General features: G+C 39.7%; 1 protein-coding gene across 2 annotated transcripts in view; it reads left to right on the forward strand.

Moving 5' to 3' along the window:
• LOC121962792 (rho GTPase-activating protein 6-like) overlaps window positions 1-17,924 on the forward strand; it is an 84,716-nt gene extending 66,792 nt beyond the window's left edge. For both annotated transcript variants that reach the window (XM_042513094.1, XM_042513095.1), the window contains exons 3-14: window positions 1,684-1,755; window positions 4,848-4,996; window positions 5,086-5,214; window positions 5,326-5,521; window positions 5,613-5,668; window positions 8,056-8,206; window positions 8,311-8,459; window positions 11,277-11,456; window positions 12,534-12,625; window positions 12,722-12,972; window positions 13,649-13,732; window positions 14,078-17,924. In XM_042513094.1, coding sequence (XP_042369028.1) covers window positions 1,684-1,755; window positions 4,848-4,996; window positions 5,086-5,214; window positions 5,326-5,521; window positions 5,613-5,668; window positions 8,056-8,206; window positions 8,311-8,459; window positions 11,277-11,456; window positions 12,534-12,625; window positions 12,722-12,972; window positions 13,649-13,732; window positions 14,078-14,655 — 2,087 coding nt within the window. In that variant the 3' untranslated portion in view covers window positions 14,656-17,924. The remainder of the gene's footprint in view (window positions 1-1,683; window positions 1,756-4,847; window positions 4,997-5,085; window positions 5,215-5,325; window positions 5,522-5,612; window positions 5,669-8,055; window positions 8,207-8,310; window positions 8,460-11,276; window positions 11,457-12,533; window positions 12,626-12,721; window positions 12,973-13,648; window positions 13,733-14,077) is intronic.
• The last annotated feature ends 1,873 nt before the right edge of the window (window positions 17,925-19,797 follow it).

Genomic DNA, 19,797 nt, shown 5'->3' on the forward strand with positions numbered 1-19,797 from the left:
CTGTGTATGGCTATAAGTCACAGATTGCATAGTAGGCAAAAAGTCGTCTTTTTTGCTTACTCAGATTAGTTTGAATTTTATACAGGTGAGAAAAGGTAAAATAAGCTAATAATTCCAGTTGAAAAAGGTTTAAATTGTCCAGCTAAACAGTTGTTTTCATGTCGCACCAGATTGCTGTGTCCAGACTAAAGTATGTATTATAACTGACAGAAATGATGTCCCATAGTGCACTGTATAGGAGTGGAGTGGTCGCTGCAGCAGTGGTATGGTGCAGCCGGTGGATTATCCAGGGCCTTGCATTCCAGCTGAAGGTTAAACCTTTCCCCATCATGATTTAATACGTACTTGTCTGTGTTGCTTATGAATTCCAGAGCCCCTGACGGCCGCCATGTGCTAGCAAGGGAAATATTTCAACTCGTGTGTAAGAGTTTTGTGTGTGTGTGTGCGCGCGTGTGTGTGTGAGTGAGTGCTATTTCAGCAGCACTAATGTGGGCTTTTCAGCCCTGCTGTTTCTCATATTTATCCGAGTGCCATGGGGTCATGTTTCTAGTGTTTTTTCAAGAACCAAAAACAGATTAAAGAAGAGGGAGACAGAGAGGGATGGAACGAGGGTGTGATGAGACAGAAAAGAAGCAAAAGTTCATCAGAGATTTTCACAACTGCTTGGGAAGTTGGGCCGGGGAGGTTCGGGGGATTTCCGTACGGCTTTTGGAGCCATCTGTCAAAAATCCAAACCATTTCCTATCTGTACTTCTCCCCGCTCGCTCTCTCACTGCCCTCACTCTCCATCACAACATCTGCTTCCCCCCCCCCCCGAACACACACACACACACTCTCTCTCTTTTCCACCTATTTTTCTCTCATGCACCCTAGGATTTGTGCTATGGTTTTCCTTACAGCTTGGTTCTCATATTTCACCATAGTGTAAATAAATTTATTTCCAAAGAACAGCAGCAACTTGTTCAGATATGTCAGAGAGAGTTGGACACATGAGGAAACTGAACCTGTTTCCTGACGTAACGGACTACCATCGTGCGTGTTGTTGGGGTTGGATAAAATATCCTGAACCCCCCGAGTGACTTATTCGATACAGCTGAAGGAACATCTGGGGGTTCAAACTGAGGCTGCTAAACCAGAGGATCAAAACAGAGTCTTCCACAAGAGGTTTACAGAGATCTGATGACCAAAAGAACCTAATGGCAGAGTGACCAAATGATGGCAATAAAAGCTGCTGAGGTTTCACAAACTGACATCCTGGCTCCAGATGATGACTTGGAGACTTTAAAGTTGCATTTGCCATGGTTTCCAGATTTCCCTGATCATTAATCAGCAACTTCATGAGTCATTCATCATGTTGACAGCTGACAAGTGGCTTTCCTACTTTCAGAGCAGCCCAAAACCTGGATGTAAAGCTTCCACGTAAACATATTAAACAACAATAAATCCTGAATGCGTATTAGCCAGAGATTTAATATGTTTTTCTGCTGGCTAATACCATAGCTGAACCTGTCTGACGTTTAGTTAAATGGATTTCAGCTCATAGACAACCCCCCCCCCCCATAGTTAATTTACATCTGCAATCCTGACATAGGCTTATTCAATATAATAAGCAAGATAAGATAGAGCAGATATGGAAACCATTTGTTTCAGATGATTTATTTTCTTGTTTTTTTTCTACCACAGATGGGCAAAAGAGGAAAAAGTCCCTGAGGAGGAAGTTGGATTCGCTAGCAAAAGAGAAGAGTAAAGACAAAGGTACGCCAAGTTCTTTTAACACGCACTCAGAGGTTTCTCTTCTCTTTCACCGTCTCTTGGTCACGACTCAGCACAGGGCCAGTCTGCGGTCTCCGCCCATTGGGCAGGTGAACAGGGAGGTTATAAAAACACAGTTTCTGTTTACTGGGCTTAACAGTTTATATTTAGCTTAAGTGGAGGGACTCCTTGTAAGGGGACTGGCTCTGAGAAGCAGCCACTCTGCTGCATTAAGCAAAGCATATTTGGCAGAAAGAAAGACTTAATCAAATGGAGCCCAGTTGCAGAGAGGAGCAGGAGACTAAATGAACTGGTCTACACTTGTCAAATTTGTGCTGATTCCAGGTCGTGTTTACAGTAAATTCACATGGAAATTAGGTCTGCACTGTATATATGTATTTTTGTGTGGGAAAAACACATTGGAAAAAATGAGATATTACACTGCTATTTTTTTGAGCAGTCAACCCAGCTGACAGAATAAATGTTGGCCTTTTGCAAACCATGGACACATTACATTTGAAGGCTATCTTGTGGCAAAACATTGAAACCTCATGTTTCAACAGCCCTATAGAAAACATATGATAAGATATTGGCACAAAAAAAAACACCCACGTTTGGTGGCTATAAGCAGCTGGAGACGAATAAAATGACTCACTAAAAAAATGACCTGTTTTGTTTGTTTATCGCCAACATTGGTCTGCAGCTTGGCAGACATCTTGCTTATGTGTCTCAGCATCCGCCATCAACCTCCCATTGACGAAATTGGCTTACATACTGTGACACTTTAGAAATGCTGAAATGATATGTATGTAATGTGTGGAATTATCAGATTTGTGGTTTGCAGACACTACAATGCCAACATTTTTTTCTAGCAACTGGGCTGTAGCTGTATTTGATCTGTTTAGCACAATATGGTTATTGCAATGTTCAACATTAACACATACTTTCCTGCTATCATACATCCCTAATAGAAATGTCAAAAATAAGCAACACCGGTGATGATTTTTACTCAGCCTGCAGTGTTCCCACATAGCTGATATGGTGCAAAATGCGTAAATAATGGTCATTACCTCACCCTTGTGAGTGCAGTCATTTTTAGTAAAGCAAAGAAACATAAAATCACTTAAGCTCTTGAGCTGACCTAAGCATTCATAAACAATTCATAAAAAAGCAGTCATGCATTCATCTGACTCTGCCAAGTATGCAAAAAATCATCAAAAAGCCTTTACATTATATGTCATAGTTTGTAATAAAAGAAAAAAGATTAATTTATATTTTGGAGCAATATGTTATTAAATATGTAAATATGTGATGTCTGGGCAAAGTTTAGATTCTAAGTTTAGGTGGGTTTTCCCTACGCGTCATGCCTGGCTCTACCCTTTCAGAGCAGATGGCTCAGATGTATCTGTGGTCTAACATGCCAAATGAGGTTCTAAGTTTAATTTTCTCCCAGGGTCCCTGAATACCAGCGCTGCCTTTCACTTTGAAGTAGGCTGAGCTGTTTCTCTGCAAGAGAGAGAGGGAGAATGCTGGCTTCTGTAATGCAGCCACAGTAATCTGAGTTGTTGTGACCAGACCTCAGTCAAACTATATTTGCAAATAAAGCTCAAAAGATAAAATCTGCTTTGAGCACTTTATGGGTTTTTACCTCCGATAGTATCGAGAAGGTTGTCAGTCAAAGTAAAGATTTACAAATTGGTCTCTAAAATCATTTTTGGCACTTTCAGCATGATGTCCTGTGTGGTAAAGTCATCATGTGGCACTTTGGGCAAATTAAAACAAAAGTTTCGTAAACTTTCCTGACTTTCTTCATGGACTGAGACACATCGAGCTAATAAAAACACACTGCAAAAGAACTAGTTCTACAAAGAAAAGGGTGCTGAAAACCAAGAATGGCGTTGTAGGTCTGGAAAATGTAGATTTATGAAAATCTGACATGGCATGATAAATGTGGTCTGGCCCTGGATGCACTATGAAGTGCTTTGCATTACGTTCGTGAAACGTTGTACATTATGCGATCCAGATTGTGCATACGTGCAAGCATGTGTATGTGTGCGTGTGTGTTACATAAGCCTGTGAGGCTGCAGAGCAAATTCGTTGTGTCACACTGGTCGTGGTCATTTTGTTCATGAACACTTGTGGTTGTGGAATGCATTTCTCTTCACTGTTTTCCTTTGCCCCTTTTATACACACACACACACACACACACACACACACACACACACACACTGAACAGCTGCACTGTTTTTTCTCAGCTGCTGGCTCGGGCTTTGGGGTTCTGTATAATGGAATATATAGCCTGCGATGGCCCGGTATGACATCATATCTCTGTGCATTTCTTCAAATGCTTTCTTTCCTCAGTAGTACGACACAAATTTGCACAAGCTAATTACGATGGCTTTGCTTGACCAGATTTTCTATAAACTCTTGCTCAATTTAGAATCTGTTGCAACTTCTTCCCAAAAACAAATGGACTCTCGTCATACTTTAAAATGAGTGAAATGTGTGCGTTCTGAGCAGCTTCTAAACATGGCCTGTGTGGAGAACATGACATTGCTAGTGGGTGAGAGTCATCAAAGTTGTGCTATTTTGGTCAAAGGCAGTAGAATTAGTGGTCTGTCATATCCAGGGATTTTGCCAACCTTCTTACTGGGATGTCTTATTTTGGAAAACAGATGTGGTGTAGTGGTGTTATAAGAGCTTTAAAGGACATAGTAAACGTGTGTTGCTGAGCTTTCATCACATGAGCTTCAACAGAAGTAATACGTTTTATTGGGAATGTGTTTGATGTTCCTGTTCCATGTTCACAGAGTCTAAAAGCTATTTTTGGAGGTTTCTAATAGAGCTTTATTTTTCCTGCAGCTAACTTTGTACTTTTGTTGTTAAGTTTTCAACCACAATAAAGTTTTGCTCAACTTTCTTTATTATAACCGACATTCAGGCCCCCCAAGAACAGTGCCAGACTTTAAAGACAACTTGATATAGTGACCAAAGTGTGGAATTACAACTTCCAGGTCCATCACATGATGCCATTGGGCCAAAAAAGACATTTTCCCCATAGACTTACAATTCTTATCCCTACTCTCTTACTCCAGAATGCATACCCCAGGCATTCAGTATAGCACTCTGCCAAGTCATTGCTAATGACAGAACGCATAGGCAGCGCCAAGACAGCTATCGTCAGGACCCTCCGCAGCGCGAGGAACATAAGGACTCCTCCGACCTCGTCTCGTCCATTTTACAGGTCTGTCACTTTATCTGCGAATATTACTGTCATTGACTATGGCATATCCCATTGGTCAGCCCATAACTCTTGAAACATCCCTCCTTCAGTTTGCCACCAAGCGACCGTCCAATAAGGAGTTATCCAGCAGTAACTCCTCTTTAAGTTCTACATCTGAGACAGCCAATGAGTCAACGTCACCCAATACACCTGAGGCTGCACCCCGAGCACGCAGGAGGGTGAGACATAATAAGACAATTAATCCCAGTCTGAGCTACACACCTGGGATCAGGCATTTGTGTTCTTTCAGCTGAACCTGTCCAAGTGAAATGCTTGATTCACCTTTCCAGGGAGGCATGTCAGTGGACTCCATCACAGACCTTGATGACAACCAGTCCCGCCTGCTTGAGGCCCTGCAGCTCTCTCTGCCAGCTGAGACCCCTAGTAAAAAGGAGAAGCACCGGGACAAGAGGCTGAGCCTCAATCCCATCTACCGTCAGGTGCCCCGGGTGGTCGACAGCTGCTGTCAGCACATCGAGAAATATGGTGAGCGGCGAACATACATGTTCATTCATCTCACAGGTGCTACAGACAGCTATTGTTCTCTAGTCATTGACTTGTTTTCTTCCTCACTCAGGTTTGCAGACCGTGGGTATCTTTAGAGTGGGAAGCTCCAAGAAGAGAGTCAGACAGGTGAGCTCATTTGGTGTTTTGGTGATGGAGAGTGAAATTATCTTTTTGTGCAAAATGTGCTCTTCACACATTCTTTTAGATTGAACAAAAGTCAAAAGCAGCAAACAAAACCTCCTTTCCAGGAACAGATTGTGTGATAACCATAAAATGCTGTGATGTCCATGGTGCCAGAGCTAACACACATGTTAATATGACACTTTCTTCTTGCATATTGCTAAGCAATACATGCACAGTGATCCAACAGAGCATGTCCTAAAGCTGTATTTGTCAGACAAGCTAATATATTCTTACCAGCACAACATGCACACTAAGTTATTTCACTTACTCCTACACTTTTCATTATCGATTGCCTTTTACTCCACAGCAAAAGAATACATAAATCAGGGTTAGGCGTCATGGGTCAATCAATGTGGGAAGCATCCTTTTAACATGATATTTTCCTTTGTATGTTTTTTAACAGCTTTCCACTTGTAGCAGTTAAGGGAAACCAGACACACTTACTGTTTATTAAGGCGGTGTGGTTATTCATTCACTTATTGACACAAGCACACATCTTTGACCTTCAGGCAGCTGTCTAGGGTTACTTGCAGCATAGTGGAGGTGGACCGCCTCACTTGATTGATTACATTTTAATGAAATAGAAGACTGACCTTTAGGTCGAAGGAGCAGAGGCTCTACAGGCCACATATTCAATTTCTCTGGTCTTTTTTAATGGTAACGTTTACATGAGCACTTATATTCAATTATGATTCAGAATATGACAATATTCTGAATTTGATTTGTGAATGTGAACCACTGCTTTCCGCAGAATTAGTGTGGGGGTATGGATCAGCACACTTTCCGTTTTTTAAAGCTTGTGTGTGTGTGTCCCTTTTTTATCATTCTGTGTCCCCTCTAAATTTTGGCGTTTTGCGGGCTGAACTTGTCATTAGTTCTATTTTTCCTCAGCAGCAGTTTGCAGAGTTTGTATCAAAGGCTGGGTAATTGCTCTGTAGATCCGGTCAGAGCTGAAAAATTAATGGCTACAGAGGAAAGTGAAAGGAAACTTTTAGACACACTGCAATGTATGGTTTACTTTAACTGTCAATGTGGCTGATGTTATGCTGCTCCGTCTGTGCCCAGACTACACTCTGCCCAGCAAAAGGTGTAATCAATTAAAACTGCTGCTGAGGAAAAGTGGAACTAATAAGAAGTTTAGCCCGCAAAACGCCAAAATTTAGATGGGATACAGAATGATAAAAAAGGGACACACACACACAAGCTTTAAAAAACGGAAAGTGTGCTGATCCATACCCCCACACTAATTCTGCGGAAAGCAGTGGTTCACATTCACAAAACACACTGCAATGTATGGTTTAGTTTAAAAAAACTGTCAATGTGGCGATGAGCTGTTATGGGCTGCTCCTCTGTGCCATTCCATAAAGTCATTTTTTTGGTGGTCCGCCACACTTAAAACATCTCCTGCCACTAATTGATTTTATATTTTTGGAGCTTGACAATTCATGAGGAGTGCTATTAGAATATATAGATATATTCTAATAGCACTCCTCATGAATTGTCAAGCTCCAAAAATATAAAATCAATTAGTGGCAGGAGATGTTTTAAGTGTGGCGGACCACCAAAAAAATGACTTTATGGAATAGCCTGTGTGAACAGCATATTGTGGATATACTAAATCAGGCCTTTTTCTGATAGCATTTTTTGATCTACTGCATTCTGTCTATAAAATACTGTATTGTTTCCAGACTACTCCTGCAGCATTCGTGCAAGTGTCATAATGTGGGAACATCCAGAACAGCATTTAAAGGCAAATAGAGAATTAAATAGACAAGATTACTTGTTCCAAACTAGCTCTTTTTCTTTTAACTATTAAAACATTTGGAATTAGCTCCATTAAATATAATAGTCCTGCATTCATTGTGCTTAGATGGACCACTCTTCCCCTTTGTATGTTTATAACACCTCATCTTTATTATATACTCACTAAATTAAATGGTTTGTGTTCAGTATAAATACCCATTTTGCATTCTCTACCGGTCTGTGTTGATACAATCCAATGTCAACATTTATGCTTTTGCCACCAATGCCAATTTACTGTGAGTCTGAAAACTCACGTAGAAGTGAATATGCTGTGCAGATGAGCCCTATATATCCATAACTATGGCCAACAATAGACTAATTCTCTGGAAGTAATCCAAAGGTCAGATCCATGGTATTAAGATGCATACTGGTAAAACTAGTTGCAGAGTTTACCAGGTCAATTTGAGGAGCAACGGGAAGTGAGTGCATGTGGGTGTGTGTTCTACCTAGATTATAATGTCCATTGTTATGTGTGAATTCCCCTCTTCCTCTCTTTCTCCTGTACGCATGCTATTCTTTTCCTTTAGCTACGAGAGGAGTTTGATCGTGGCATTGACGTCCAGCTGGATGAGGAGCACAGTGTTCACGATGTTGCTGCGCTGCTGAAGGAGTTCCTCAGGGACATGCCTGATCCTCTTCTAACCAAGGAGCTCTACACAGCCTTCATCAACACCACATGTAAGCTTTATCTTCCCTGCTTTTCCCTCTCTGCCTGGCCTCCTCTCCACTTTTGAGTCTTTCCTTCTGTTTCTCCACTCAGTCAATTCTAATCTGTGTTGCAGTGCTGGATCCAGATGAGCAGCAGACTGTTACTCAGCTTATGGTCTACCTGCTCCCAGCATGCAACAGTGATACTCTACACCGCCTACTGGAGTTCCTCTCTACTGTGACTAACCACGCCCATGACCGACAGGACAAAGATGGACAGGAGGCAAGCACTATTTTTTTTATCAACATGGGACGTAACTCAAAAAAGTCCAGAACATAGTGTCTTTTAGTCGCCTGCAAACACTTGTAAACAGCTTATGGGCAGCCTTGTGTTTGCCTTATGTTTTCACCTCATTGGGAGGAAAAGAATAAAGAAGTGATAGGAATCACTGTGTTTGGCTGGTATGCACACATATTTCTTCAGGCCTGAAACAACTCAGGCGGTCTGTTTCCAGGTCTTAGGTAGTGCTACTGCGTATGTGAAAAAAGTTATATAAAGCCTATTGTGGCTCCAGAGAGAGCTGCGTGATCTAATAAATTGCCACAAGTCATGCCACAAAGCAAACTCCAGTCTCAAGTCAAACTAGCAGTTGAGTTGCATTGTGGGCAATGTGAGCACCACATTTTGACAAGAAGAAGAATGCATGATATAATAAAAAACGGTATCTAGAGTACTGCTGCATTGATTTTGCTTTTTTTACCATCCTGAGCGTAACAGAAATAATAGAAGTTTACTGCTAAATCAGTGAAGTCAATAGGCAGTCTGCCTTTTATTTTGATAGATGGCAGTGTGGACTTGAAATGTAGTCCCAAGACTAAAATCGAACTGAGGATTTTGTGGTTATGTGGCATGCATAGCAGCCACTGGGCCACCAAGGCGCTCCATCAAAACCTATTCTGACCCTAAATATAATTCATGGATTCTTGACTTATATAATCCAATTTGTAGCCTCCTATTTTCCTTAATAGAGTAGAAGGGGACTCGGATTTGACTTGAAACTTTCTTGACTACTGTTTAGAAAAGACTTGACTTGAATTTGACTTGGTATTCATGACTTGAGAAAGATATCTTAAAACAGAGCCAGCATACAAGGCAGCTATCATGGAGGCCACTAGTCAAAAAATAAAAAAAATTGGAGACAAGGACTGTGTTGTTGATGAAGGTAGTAAGAAAAGATCAATGGCATGCAACGTCTGCAGCTCAAAAAACAATGACAACAACCACCACAACATCCAACTTCATTAGTCACTACAAAACCAGCAAAGCATGGTATGTGAATGTGTATCTTCTGAATCATCTGAATTTTGTACGACGTGACTTATGACTTGCTTGATCTGAGCAATGACAATGACTTGACAATGACTTGTGAACAGGAAGGCAATCCTGGCACTCCAAAGAATAAAGAAAAGAACAACAGAAATACAGACTTATTTTAAGGGTCTTTGCGTGTGTGTGTGGGCATGACTCTCAGGGAGTGTATGTGTTATTCAAATCTGTGAGAAGCAGAGCGTGTTTTGATATATTTGCGCACAGATGGAAAATTGTTTTTTTCTTACTGTTTGCACATGCGACTGGACTCAAACATAAATGCGTACGCATTTTTTCCCTTCACGACTCCATGGCTTCAGTATCTGTATCTGAGAATAACACAACAATACTTTTGGCCGCTCTCTCCTTTGGGACTGGGAGTGGAAAGGGAGGGAACTGGGAAAGAAGCAGGAATATGAATTTCTCTAAAAAAGTCCTTCTTGCTTTGGAGGGCTTGCGACTTTAGGTGCTGATTATGTCACAGGATGCACACTATCACCCAACCCTGGCAGAAACAGATTCAGCTGTCGCTCCAACACTTTTAGTGTTAACAAACTCCATGTGCCACTCTTTATCCATTTTTTGCTCAAAGTAACAAAATGAGAGGGCAGGACACATGGTAAGAGACACAGGATGTTGGAGAGAAAGGTGAGAAAATCATAATGAAGGATGGATGAAGGGTGGAGATGTCAGTGGGAACTGGAGAAGAAAAGTCATGAGGGAAGAGAGGAAATGTCTCAAAGGACCATTTAATTGCAGCAAAACAGTGTGATGTCATTTCTGCAGTATTTTTCAGGCTTTACAGGCTCACAGACTCTTACTTTGTAACTGTTATGTGCTTTTCACGAAGGCTGACACTTGAAGTTTTGCTCCTCTCTCACTGTCTATGCACGTCATTCTTTGTGCAACAACAATCGCCATCAATCATTCATTTAAACAGAGGTGCACTCTACTCAGCTATCAAATGCTTCCATAACGTGCATACAGATGAGGTGATTGTCACATGCCTATTAGTAATATTTCTTCTTATGCATGTTTTGTGTTGCAGATGAGTTAATTTGAATGTATAAATGTACATTTATTTGAAAATCAAACTTTTAATATCTTTTTTAATGTGATTAAAACATCTCCTGCCACTTACTGATTTTATATTTTCTGGAGCTGGACAATTCATTTAGAGCACTTTAAGAATTTAATATTTTTGAGTAAAGATTCAATGGTTAATCGAACAGAATCAGCTGATTTCAGCTTCATCAAATGTTGTGGCCTAAAATGCCTCATTTAATGGCAGTTTTTCTAAAACATTGCAATCCATATTGCATATTAATAGGCTTTTTAAGTAAATAGCAAAAAATTAATCAATCAAGGGATCAATAAAGTATTTTTGATTAGTAAATGATTAGTGATAGTGATACATTCATTTAAAATGTCTGCATTTTCACAACCTGAGACAAAGAGGTGATTTTGGAGATGTTTTGCAGGGAACTGCTATGACTGACGAAACTGACAGGAAACTACAATGATAGGTCAAATTTTGCATAAAAAATTGTGTTGATGGGATAAAATTGCAAGATTGTGCTGAATTCACAGAGATATATTAAATTTCCATTAATTGTTTTGATCATAATTTTGTACCAATCAGGAGGGGCTGATTAACATGGCTATATTTTTGTGTGTCTGAATTCGGTTTCTTTCTCTTCTCTTCTGAACGGTTTCTTTCTGCAAATACAGATCACAGGTAACAAGATGACGTCTCTGAACCTGGCCACCATCTTTGGCCCCAACTTGCTCCACAAGCAGAAGAGCTCGGACAAGGAGTTCAGCGTGCAGAGCTCGGCCCGGGCTGAGGAGAGCACCGCTGTCATTGCCGTGCTGCAGAGGATGATCGCCAGCTACCAAACCCTCTTCATGGTCAGTCACTGAGCGTGTGTGTTTCTAACTTTCATCCTCACTACTTCCTCCTTTTATTGTTCCACTCCTCTGCTAAACACACACAGTCTTACATTCAGTCATGCACAATTTCTCTCTCACATTCCTGCATAGGCTTAAAAGAAGACAATCCCTGCTGGCTTAGCAGACAATGGTGGTGTCTTAGTTCATGAGAGCAGAGCTCTGCCTACTTTAGTGGAGAAAAAAGAGAGATACAAATAAAGTGAGTGAGATAAAACAAATAGAGTGCAAGATAACGGATGGATGAGGAGTGTTTTTTGGCCAAAATCATACCTGAATTCTTGTGAGTAAACGTATCAAGAAACTCTTGCCAATCAAGGAATTTTCATTCCAATACCTCTTCTTTATAAAATAAAGCACAAAATTCAAGCATGAAGGCCTTCATGTGACAACAGAAGAGGTGATAATTTCACCCAGATAACCTCCTCATCACTCGCCATTGTTCCTTTCTGTTTCTGGAGTTCTTAGTCAGTCAAGGTCATTTCAGGTCCGAAACCCAGAATGTTTTGCAATCTGCCACTACCGTTCCCCAGAGGCTTACATTCTTTCAGTAAGCCAATGAAGTGCTATTAATCGTGTATAGTGAATCAGGAGTGACTTGCTCAGTTATGGTGAGTAAAAACAGATTTGTAGGCGGCTCAAGTTCTATGAATGACATCTGAAAGTTGTTTCGTAACCTGCTTATGTCTTCAAAGCAGTCAAGGATGAGAATCATTTGCAGGCAGTGTGCATTGTCATAATCCATGTGTTTGATGAGTAGTGATGAGTGGAGGTGAAGATCCAAATAAGTAATGTACTGGATATGAAAGTAACAAGGCAAAGAGAACAGTCATTCAACTGTCTCAGTATTTATTCCTGTTGTTTTCGCATTAGTTTAGAAAGAAACGCTCAAAGAGATCTGTGTTTTATTAGGTTGGATTCCTGCTTTAGAACACTGAACAGGTTGAGTTTTATTTACTCCAACAAAGTAACAGAAAAAAAGTTCTTTATTTATTTATGTCACTCAATTTTTTTGTTAATAGTTAACATATTTTTTAGGTTCCTCCTGATCTGCAAAATGAGGTTTTGATGAATTTGCTAGAGACAGATCCAGATGTGGTGGACTACCTTCTGAGAAGAAAAGCATCCCAGTGAGTCCCAGATACATAAACACATGAGGCGTTGCCATGCATGTGGCCTGCTGTTTCCCTCGTTTTATCCTTATTTCTGTCTGTGATTAACCACAGGAGTCCTGACCTGTTGCAACCAGAGGAGCCCTTCACCTTGAGTGAACGCCATTCCTCCAGTGACTCTAACAAGGTGTCCAGTGGTGAGGTGTCACCTTACGACAACAACTCCCCGATCCTGAGTGAGCGGAGAGGGGAACCGGGAAGCCCGGGCAGCGAGCCGCTCTTTCGTGTCCCAGAACAGTACACTTTGGTGGGTCAGGTGGCCGGCTGGAGCAGAGAGCCTGGGAATGACACCTGGGGTACCAAAGGTGAACTCCACAGTGCTAATTATTCTCAGTGATAGATAATTAGATTTCCCTATCAGATATGTACAGTTCCGTAGGTTCTCATACGTTTTGGATCCAGACAACAATTTTTGCTAATTTTAGCTTTGATCTGCTATGTAAGCCAATTTGGTAAAAAAAATTATGTCATTATAATGACAATCTTTCTCAAAATAATGACTTGGTATAATTTGTCATTATTTTGAAATATTAAGTAAAACGTTTTTCATTCTTTTGAGAAACATTAATGTGAAAAAAATCTCATTATTTTGAGCTATCGGGTCATTTTGTCATTATTTTGAGAAAATAACTCATCATTTGGAGATAATAACTGATTTTGAAAAATCCGCTCATTTTTGAGATACTTAATCATTTTGCAATACCATGTCATAGTTGTGAAATACTAGGTAATTATTGTATTAAAAATCTCATCATTTTATGGTGCTAAGACATTATTTATTTCATAGTAACTTATTATTTGAAACACTAAGTCATTGGTTTGAGATACTAACTCATTATTTGAGAAATTTTCATTATATATGAGATACTAAGTCATTATTTTGCTAAAGTGTCTCATGATAATGACATAATAACTTGGGAATTTTGATGACTGTATTACTGAGTATGTAGAGGAATTTGACCTCACTTTTGCCTCCTTCAGACGCCATATCAGAGGAGCATGCTAACATTTGGGGGACGTGGCACTCTACGCTGAAACCAGCACTCAAGGACCAAACATACACAGGTAAACTGCTTTCAGTAGGTCAAGGCCTTCTGCAATATTTGTTCCTGGTGGTTAAAGAGCCAGAGCAGTAAGAGCTTGACACCTGGTGGTGGTTAATAACTATCAAGGAAGAGCAAACACCTGCAGGGCATTTAAATTTAAGGAGCAGCACTGAGCATCTTAGGTTCAAAAATCACTGCAGCTTCTGTGAGTTTTAAAGCTCGTCATCAGAGTCCTGCTGTTTGTCATTAAAGCTTTTTTTTTTTTTTTTACATATTTTTATGTAAAACATCAACTAGTAATATTTGTATCTAATGAATTCAACTATTATGAATTCCACTAAAGCAGTTGATGTTCTGTTTCTAGGTTCCCATGGCAACATGTCAGAGGGAAGCTCCCGCAGCTCACAGGAAGGTCTCGACGGACTCCACAGCGATGGCAGGCAGCAGGCAACGCTGCATCGGACTCAGACAGCGCCTGGCATCGCTGAGTGTAGACCCCACCCTCCGATCACCAGAGTGTGTACAAGCCCTCATGTGGAGACAGGACAGTCACGCCTGCAGCTCAACGCCAACCCTACGTCACACCTCAACAGCATGCATCGAGCAAGCGGGCATGGACTTAACCCGACTTCCAGACCTCAAGGCGGGGCAAACACTGGTGATAGTGGCCCTGCTGTGCTTAATGACAGCCGCTTTCCTCCCCCTTATAATGCCCACCATCGACTGGCTAGTTTGCAAAGTTCACATCAGCTCGCAGAGGCTCAGCGGCCCCCTCTACAGCAAGCAAGACTGAATGCAGCGCAGAGTAACTCTGCTTCAACAGCCGAGAACCAAATGGGGCCGCATAGCCCAGAGTGGCAGGACTGGCAAAGGGACAGGTGGCAGATCTGGCAGCTGCTGTCCTCGGACAATGCCGACGCACTGCCTGAAACGCTGGTGTGATGTCAGACCATGAACTCCAGCTTAATCTCTGCAGAGATTTTGCTCAAACGATCAATGACAATCACTGCCTATCCCTATCTTCATTTTGTGTTTTCTCTCAGTCAGCCTTCTATCCATTTCTCTCTGAATTTAAACCCATTCATTAACCTTCTGTGCTTCTCCTGCATCTTAGCGCCGTGGCGTTGTTTACGTGTGCAGCTGCTGCCTTATACAGACTTTTACATCCAGGAGCCACTAGTATTTCTTGTACAGAATGGATGTTCAAAAGTTGCTTCTGTTCCTTGCCCATAATACTTTGTCCATGAGTTGGGAGCATTAAAAAAAGTCCACCAGAAATACCTCAAAAAACTATCCATTCACAACTCCGAATGTCACCATGACCACATTTTCAGTCAGTTCATTCTTCATATCTCAAAGGAAATCAATCGGAAAACACTGGTTTCCTTTCGTTAGTTATTTTTTCATTTTATCATCGTAAAATGTTTTGAAACTTTTTCACCATACAGACACTAAGATGTACCCATTAGTAAGTGCTGCTAAATGTAGATTTTTTGAGTGCATAGTGGTAATGTTGTTCAACCACGCAAATGTTAAATTACTTTTTCAACATTACATTGTTTGATGTATATATACAAACATAAAAACAATATATATGTAAAAATTGACATGTAAAGTATATAATTTGCCAATCTACTAAAAGTAAGTAAGCCCTTTAACTGGCAGTCCAAATGTTGGTGTTTGTCAGACTGCTGTTTCTGTCTTTAATATTGAATGTAGAATACTTCACTTATGGCAAAAATGCTTAGACCTAATTATAAGGCTGTAACTTTGCTTAAATGTGCTCTTGCCACCTGCTGTATGGCAGGAACAATGTGCCAAAGTCTCTTTTTTTTACTTCAGGATATTTAAAGTACAGTTGTGTGATTTTATCCCATTGTTCATTTAAAAAAAAAAAAAAAAAAGACTTGACAGCTCGTGACCTAAGTAGGTGTTTGTGAGGAATTTCAGCATAGAAGTAGAAGAGTAAAGACGCACATTTTTAGACACTAGCATGATGTCATCATCAGGATGGTGTAAGGGTCATATGTCCAATTATGCATCATAGATCATGATGCTAAAAGGATATAAAAAGAAGAAGTCTTAGGAGCCCATAAAATAAATATCCAAGGGTCTGACTTTGGTTATTGTAAAATGGTAAATGTCATTTTTTCATGGTGCATTGCAGTGATGTATTTTTTTCTGATCTTACCAGACTGTTATAGCTGTTCTATCGTATCCACATTACTCATAATTACCAGAAATCTAATTGTGTAGATATTTTATGAAGGCACCGAACGTCAGGGCTGGGTATTGCTACATGATACATTTAAGGTATTGACCATAATAACCCAAAGCTAAGTACTATCAAATCATTATCAGTCCAAAGATACCTGCATTGATCCTTCCTGCACCGGCAACCTCTGAATCTTTTGGCAAACAGTCACTCAACATCTACCTGGCTGTTACAAGCTAACACAGCAGAAAAGCCCCTAAAAATGTTGTAACTTTGGCTATACCAGACACCGCTCCACCAGCATTATGGGTATCGAATGAGATACTATATTGGTATCATTTTATGGGTACTGGTATTGGTGCTGGAATTGAAATCTTACTAAAAACACCCAGCCCTGAACAATAGTCAACCCTACAAAATTGTTGCAATATTGAAAGAGGTATCTGATTGAAGATATTATTGATTTTCTCCATATTTCTGCAATATAACAGAAATCATGTACAAATTGTAATTTGATTCATAAAATGTTTTCTCACTTTGGAAATATTCTATATGGCAGATTATGTCAATTTGGTCTGTAAAGATGGTTAAACATTGAGAACTATTTGGATGTATGCTTTGACCTAAAGCTGGTTTCATAAGAACAAGATTTGAATGAACTACAGCCTGGAAATTAATTTACCATGTTTAAAGTTCACTGTAAATACTGGTATGAATTGCTAAAAGTATGCGTTTTGCCAAGCAAAAAAAAAAAAAAAGCAACTATGATTATGATGTTGTGTGCTGATATCAACTGTAATTCATGCATAAGACTGATCCATTTTATTACACCTCTAATGCTAGACTGAATACTGAGCGTATACTCACTACCTGTCTAAGAGGCTTGAGGCATTTTTTCTAGGAACCATTGAAATTCACAAAGATTTAATGAGACTACAGTGGTCCAAATAAGGTGCTAGGAAAAAAAAAAGTTTGCTGATATATTTCCTAATATCAATTCCAGTATTGTTTCTAATTCTGATGGGGAAATACAACCACAACCAACATGTCCAAGTCCTCTCAAATATCAGAGTCAAGTGGGTATTTGCTGGCAAATATTTCACATTTTCTCAAATTATGGTGTGATAATTGAAGCCACGTCAGCATTAAATCTAAAGACTCACAATGAATACTTTTTCTTTGGTTTCCATAGAAGTGGGCTTTGCAAAGTCACTGGAAGAGAGCTTCACAAGTGCAAGAAGTGGAGGGATTGTGGTAGGCTTATGGCGCCATCTAATGTCAGACCATGTGCACATGCATGTTGCTGCTTCCCACAGTTCACCGTTTCCATGGGCTGCATCTGTGCTCAGTTAGGAAAAAATTAGCTTGTGATTCTAAGCACCTTTTTTGTGAAAATGTGTTAACCTGTGTGAGGGAATAAATGTGCCATAGGTCTTGCTCTTTAAAGTTGTTTCTCCATGCATTGCTCAAGATTCATTTTTTGTGAAAATTTTGTATTACTTTGTTTTCTGTTGAGTGTTGTAATATATTAAAACAATATAACATTTTTTATTCAAGAAGAGAAAAAAGAAAAAAGATGGATAGAATAATCCGGTCCTAGTTTTGTCTCCCCAAACCAAGGCCACGTTTGTCTTGTTGACTTCACTATGGAACCAAGAGAAACATAGTGTTATGGTGTTTATTGTCGGTATTTTTGGTGGGGTATACTGGGTCCAAGTTGTAATGGAATGTCTGGTAATTGCTTTTGTACTGTGTGTTATCAATATGCTACCATGGAATTAAATATGATAAAGTTTACACCTGCCGTAGAAGTCAATGCTTTGGGAAAATTATTGACCCTCTATGAAAAGAGAGAGGGGAAAAAGAAAATGCTGTGTCACAGTCAAAGGCTCTATAAAAAAATTTAACCGCAAAGGGCCTAAAACCTGCATTATTTCTGAGGACAAACGGGGTGGCTCTACTGGTTGCAAAATAAGACTGATTGTACAGAATAAAAGAATGAATAAATAAATGAATGAGTATTTCAAATATGTAAAAAAAAAAGGGGCACAACATAAACAGGCAAATAAAAGCGAACAAGGTTAAAAACAAAGTGCATTGATCAAAAAGAAAAAAAAGAGAAGGCCTATACAAAACATATACGTCAGTCTCAATAAGCAAATACTCAAGACACTTAAACTTAAATAAAACATGTTTGAAAAGAAGCAGGAACACACTAATTTATTCCTACCCCCCTTTTTAAAAAAAAAAATCTAAAAGAGCATGACTGTACTCTTGACTTGATTCATTATCTCAGAAAACAGTTGCGAATGTGTTTATGGTCTCAATTGCTCGTTTCAAGTCTTCATTACAGCATGGGGTTAATTTTGTAGATTATGGTCTTATTTAGAGACAAGTCACTTCCACAACTAACTGCCAATCAGAAAAGAGACGTAGGAATGGGAATCCTTGCCAGCTTCAACATCTTGTCCAAGTATGGGTCTGAAAAACCAAGATGGTGACGGCTAAATAACCCACTTAAGGTTTGAAAAATGACAGTCCAAAGACTGATATAATCTATAATCACAGCAGAATATGTCATTTAGAATTAGCAGGATAATATATCATCTAAAGGCTATTAAATAATGTATGTAGCCACCTTTATGTCACCAATTTATTTGTGGACTCCTGTTCTGAAGCCTCAAGTTTGGCTGTTGTCACCTTGGACTGTTAGAGCTAGAAGTGACCACATTTGGATGAGAAGGTGCAGATAATTCACAGTAGCTGCTAGCTGGGTTAGCACAGTGCATTTACAGATATGGTTAAATGCTTTGCTAACTTTCACTCCCAAAAAAAACAGACTTAAGACCATTTAAACAAGATACAAGATACATACCTGTGAAACACAACGTTCAACTCCTTAGAGCATCTATTACTATGACCAAATGCTAAACAATACCAAAATGTACAGGTGTAGTACGTTACAGCTATGCCCGTATGGGGTTGCACAATGGTTATGCCACCTAACCAACTTTTTTTGCAGTATGCCATGTATTTGGATATGTCATGTATTTAAAGATATGCTGCAGTATGACAGGCATGCAGCAACATAATATATCTGAATAACACTGTACTGTATGTAGTCATGAGGTGTTTCCATGCAAGTTGTGTGACTGAGCAGTGTGATCAGATATTCTGACTTCCTGGAATCAACATGTCCATTATCTATCGAACAATCTTCAACGTCACTCACATCACATGTCTTGACCTCTGTCACACTCTATGGTACACTCGCTGCCTCATTTATACGCCCCCACACCCAGACATGTATGTATGGACATTTTTAGCACTGCACAGTCATATTTAACAAAAAAAAAATCACAGCTGTAGCTAACAGGGAGTGTTAATGGTGCTTTCCTCATTTATCTATCACGAATAGAGCAGGTGTCAGTGTTAGTTATGTTCAGTTGGCAGAGCAAATGATGATCATTATTTCTACTGGAGCAGAGCTTTCTCGCTTGAGTTCTTTGAGTCCTGTCCTTTTTACAGATATGAAACCATGTACTGAAGTTGAATTTTCTACATAGGCACATGCAACCATTGCTGTTTGAGTCAAAGGTCATCAGTTACTTTTTGAGGGGAGGCTCTACAAATGTTTTTTTTCTTTCATTCAATGGTCAATTTTGAGATTTTTGGATTATTTTGCTGCCATAAAATGTCTTCTTTTTTCTACATTAATACATATTTAGGCGTTCGAATCATTTCAGATTTATGTTCTGAAAATGTATGCAAAATGTGCATATTTAACTAAGCCTCACATAAAATTTCAGAAAACTTGTACAACACAAAAATGATTGCCTTTATGTAAGAAATCAACTGTGGGAGACTCA

The sequence above is a fragment of the Plectropomus leopardus genome, chromosome 24, assembly GCF_008729295.1.
Source record: "Plectropomus leopardus isolate mb chromosome 24, YSFRI_Pleo_2.0, whole genome shotgun sequence".
Lineage (NCBI taxonomy): Eukaryota > Metazoa > Chordata > Actinopteri > Perciformes > Serranidae > Plectropomus > Plectropomus leopardus.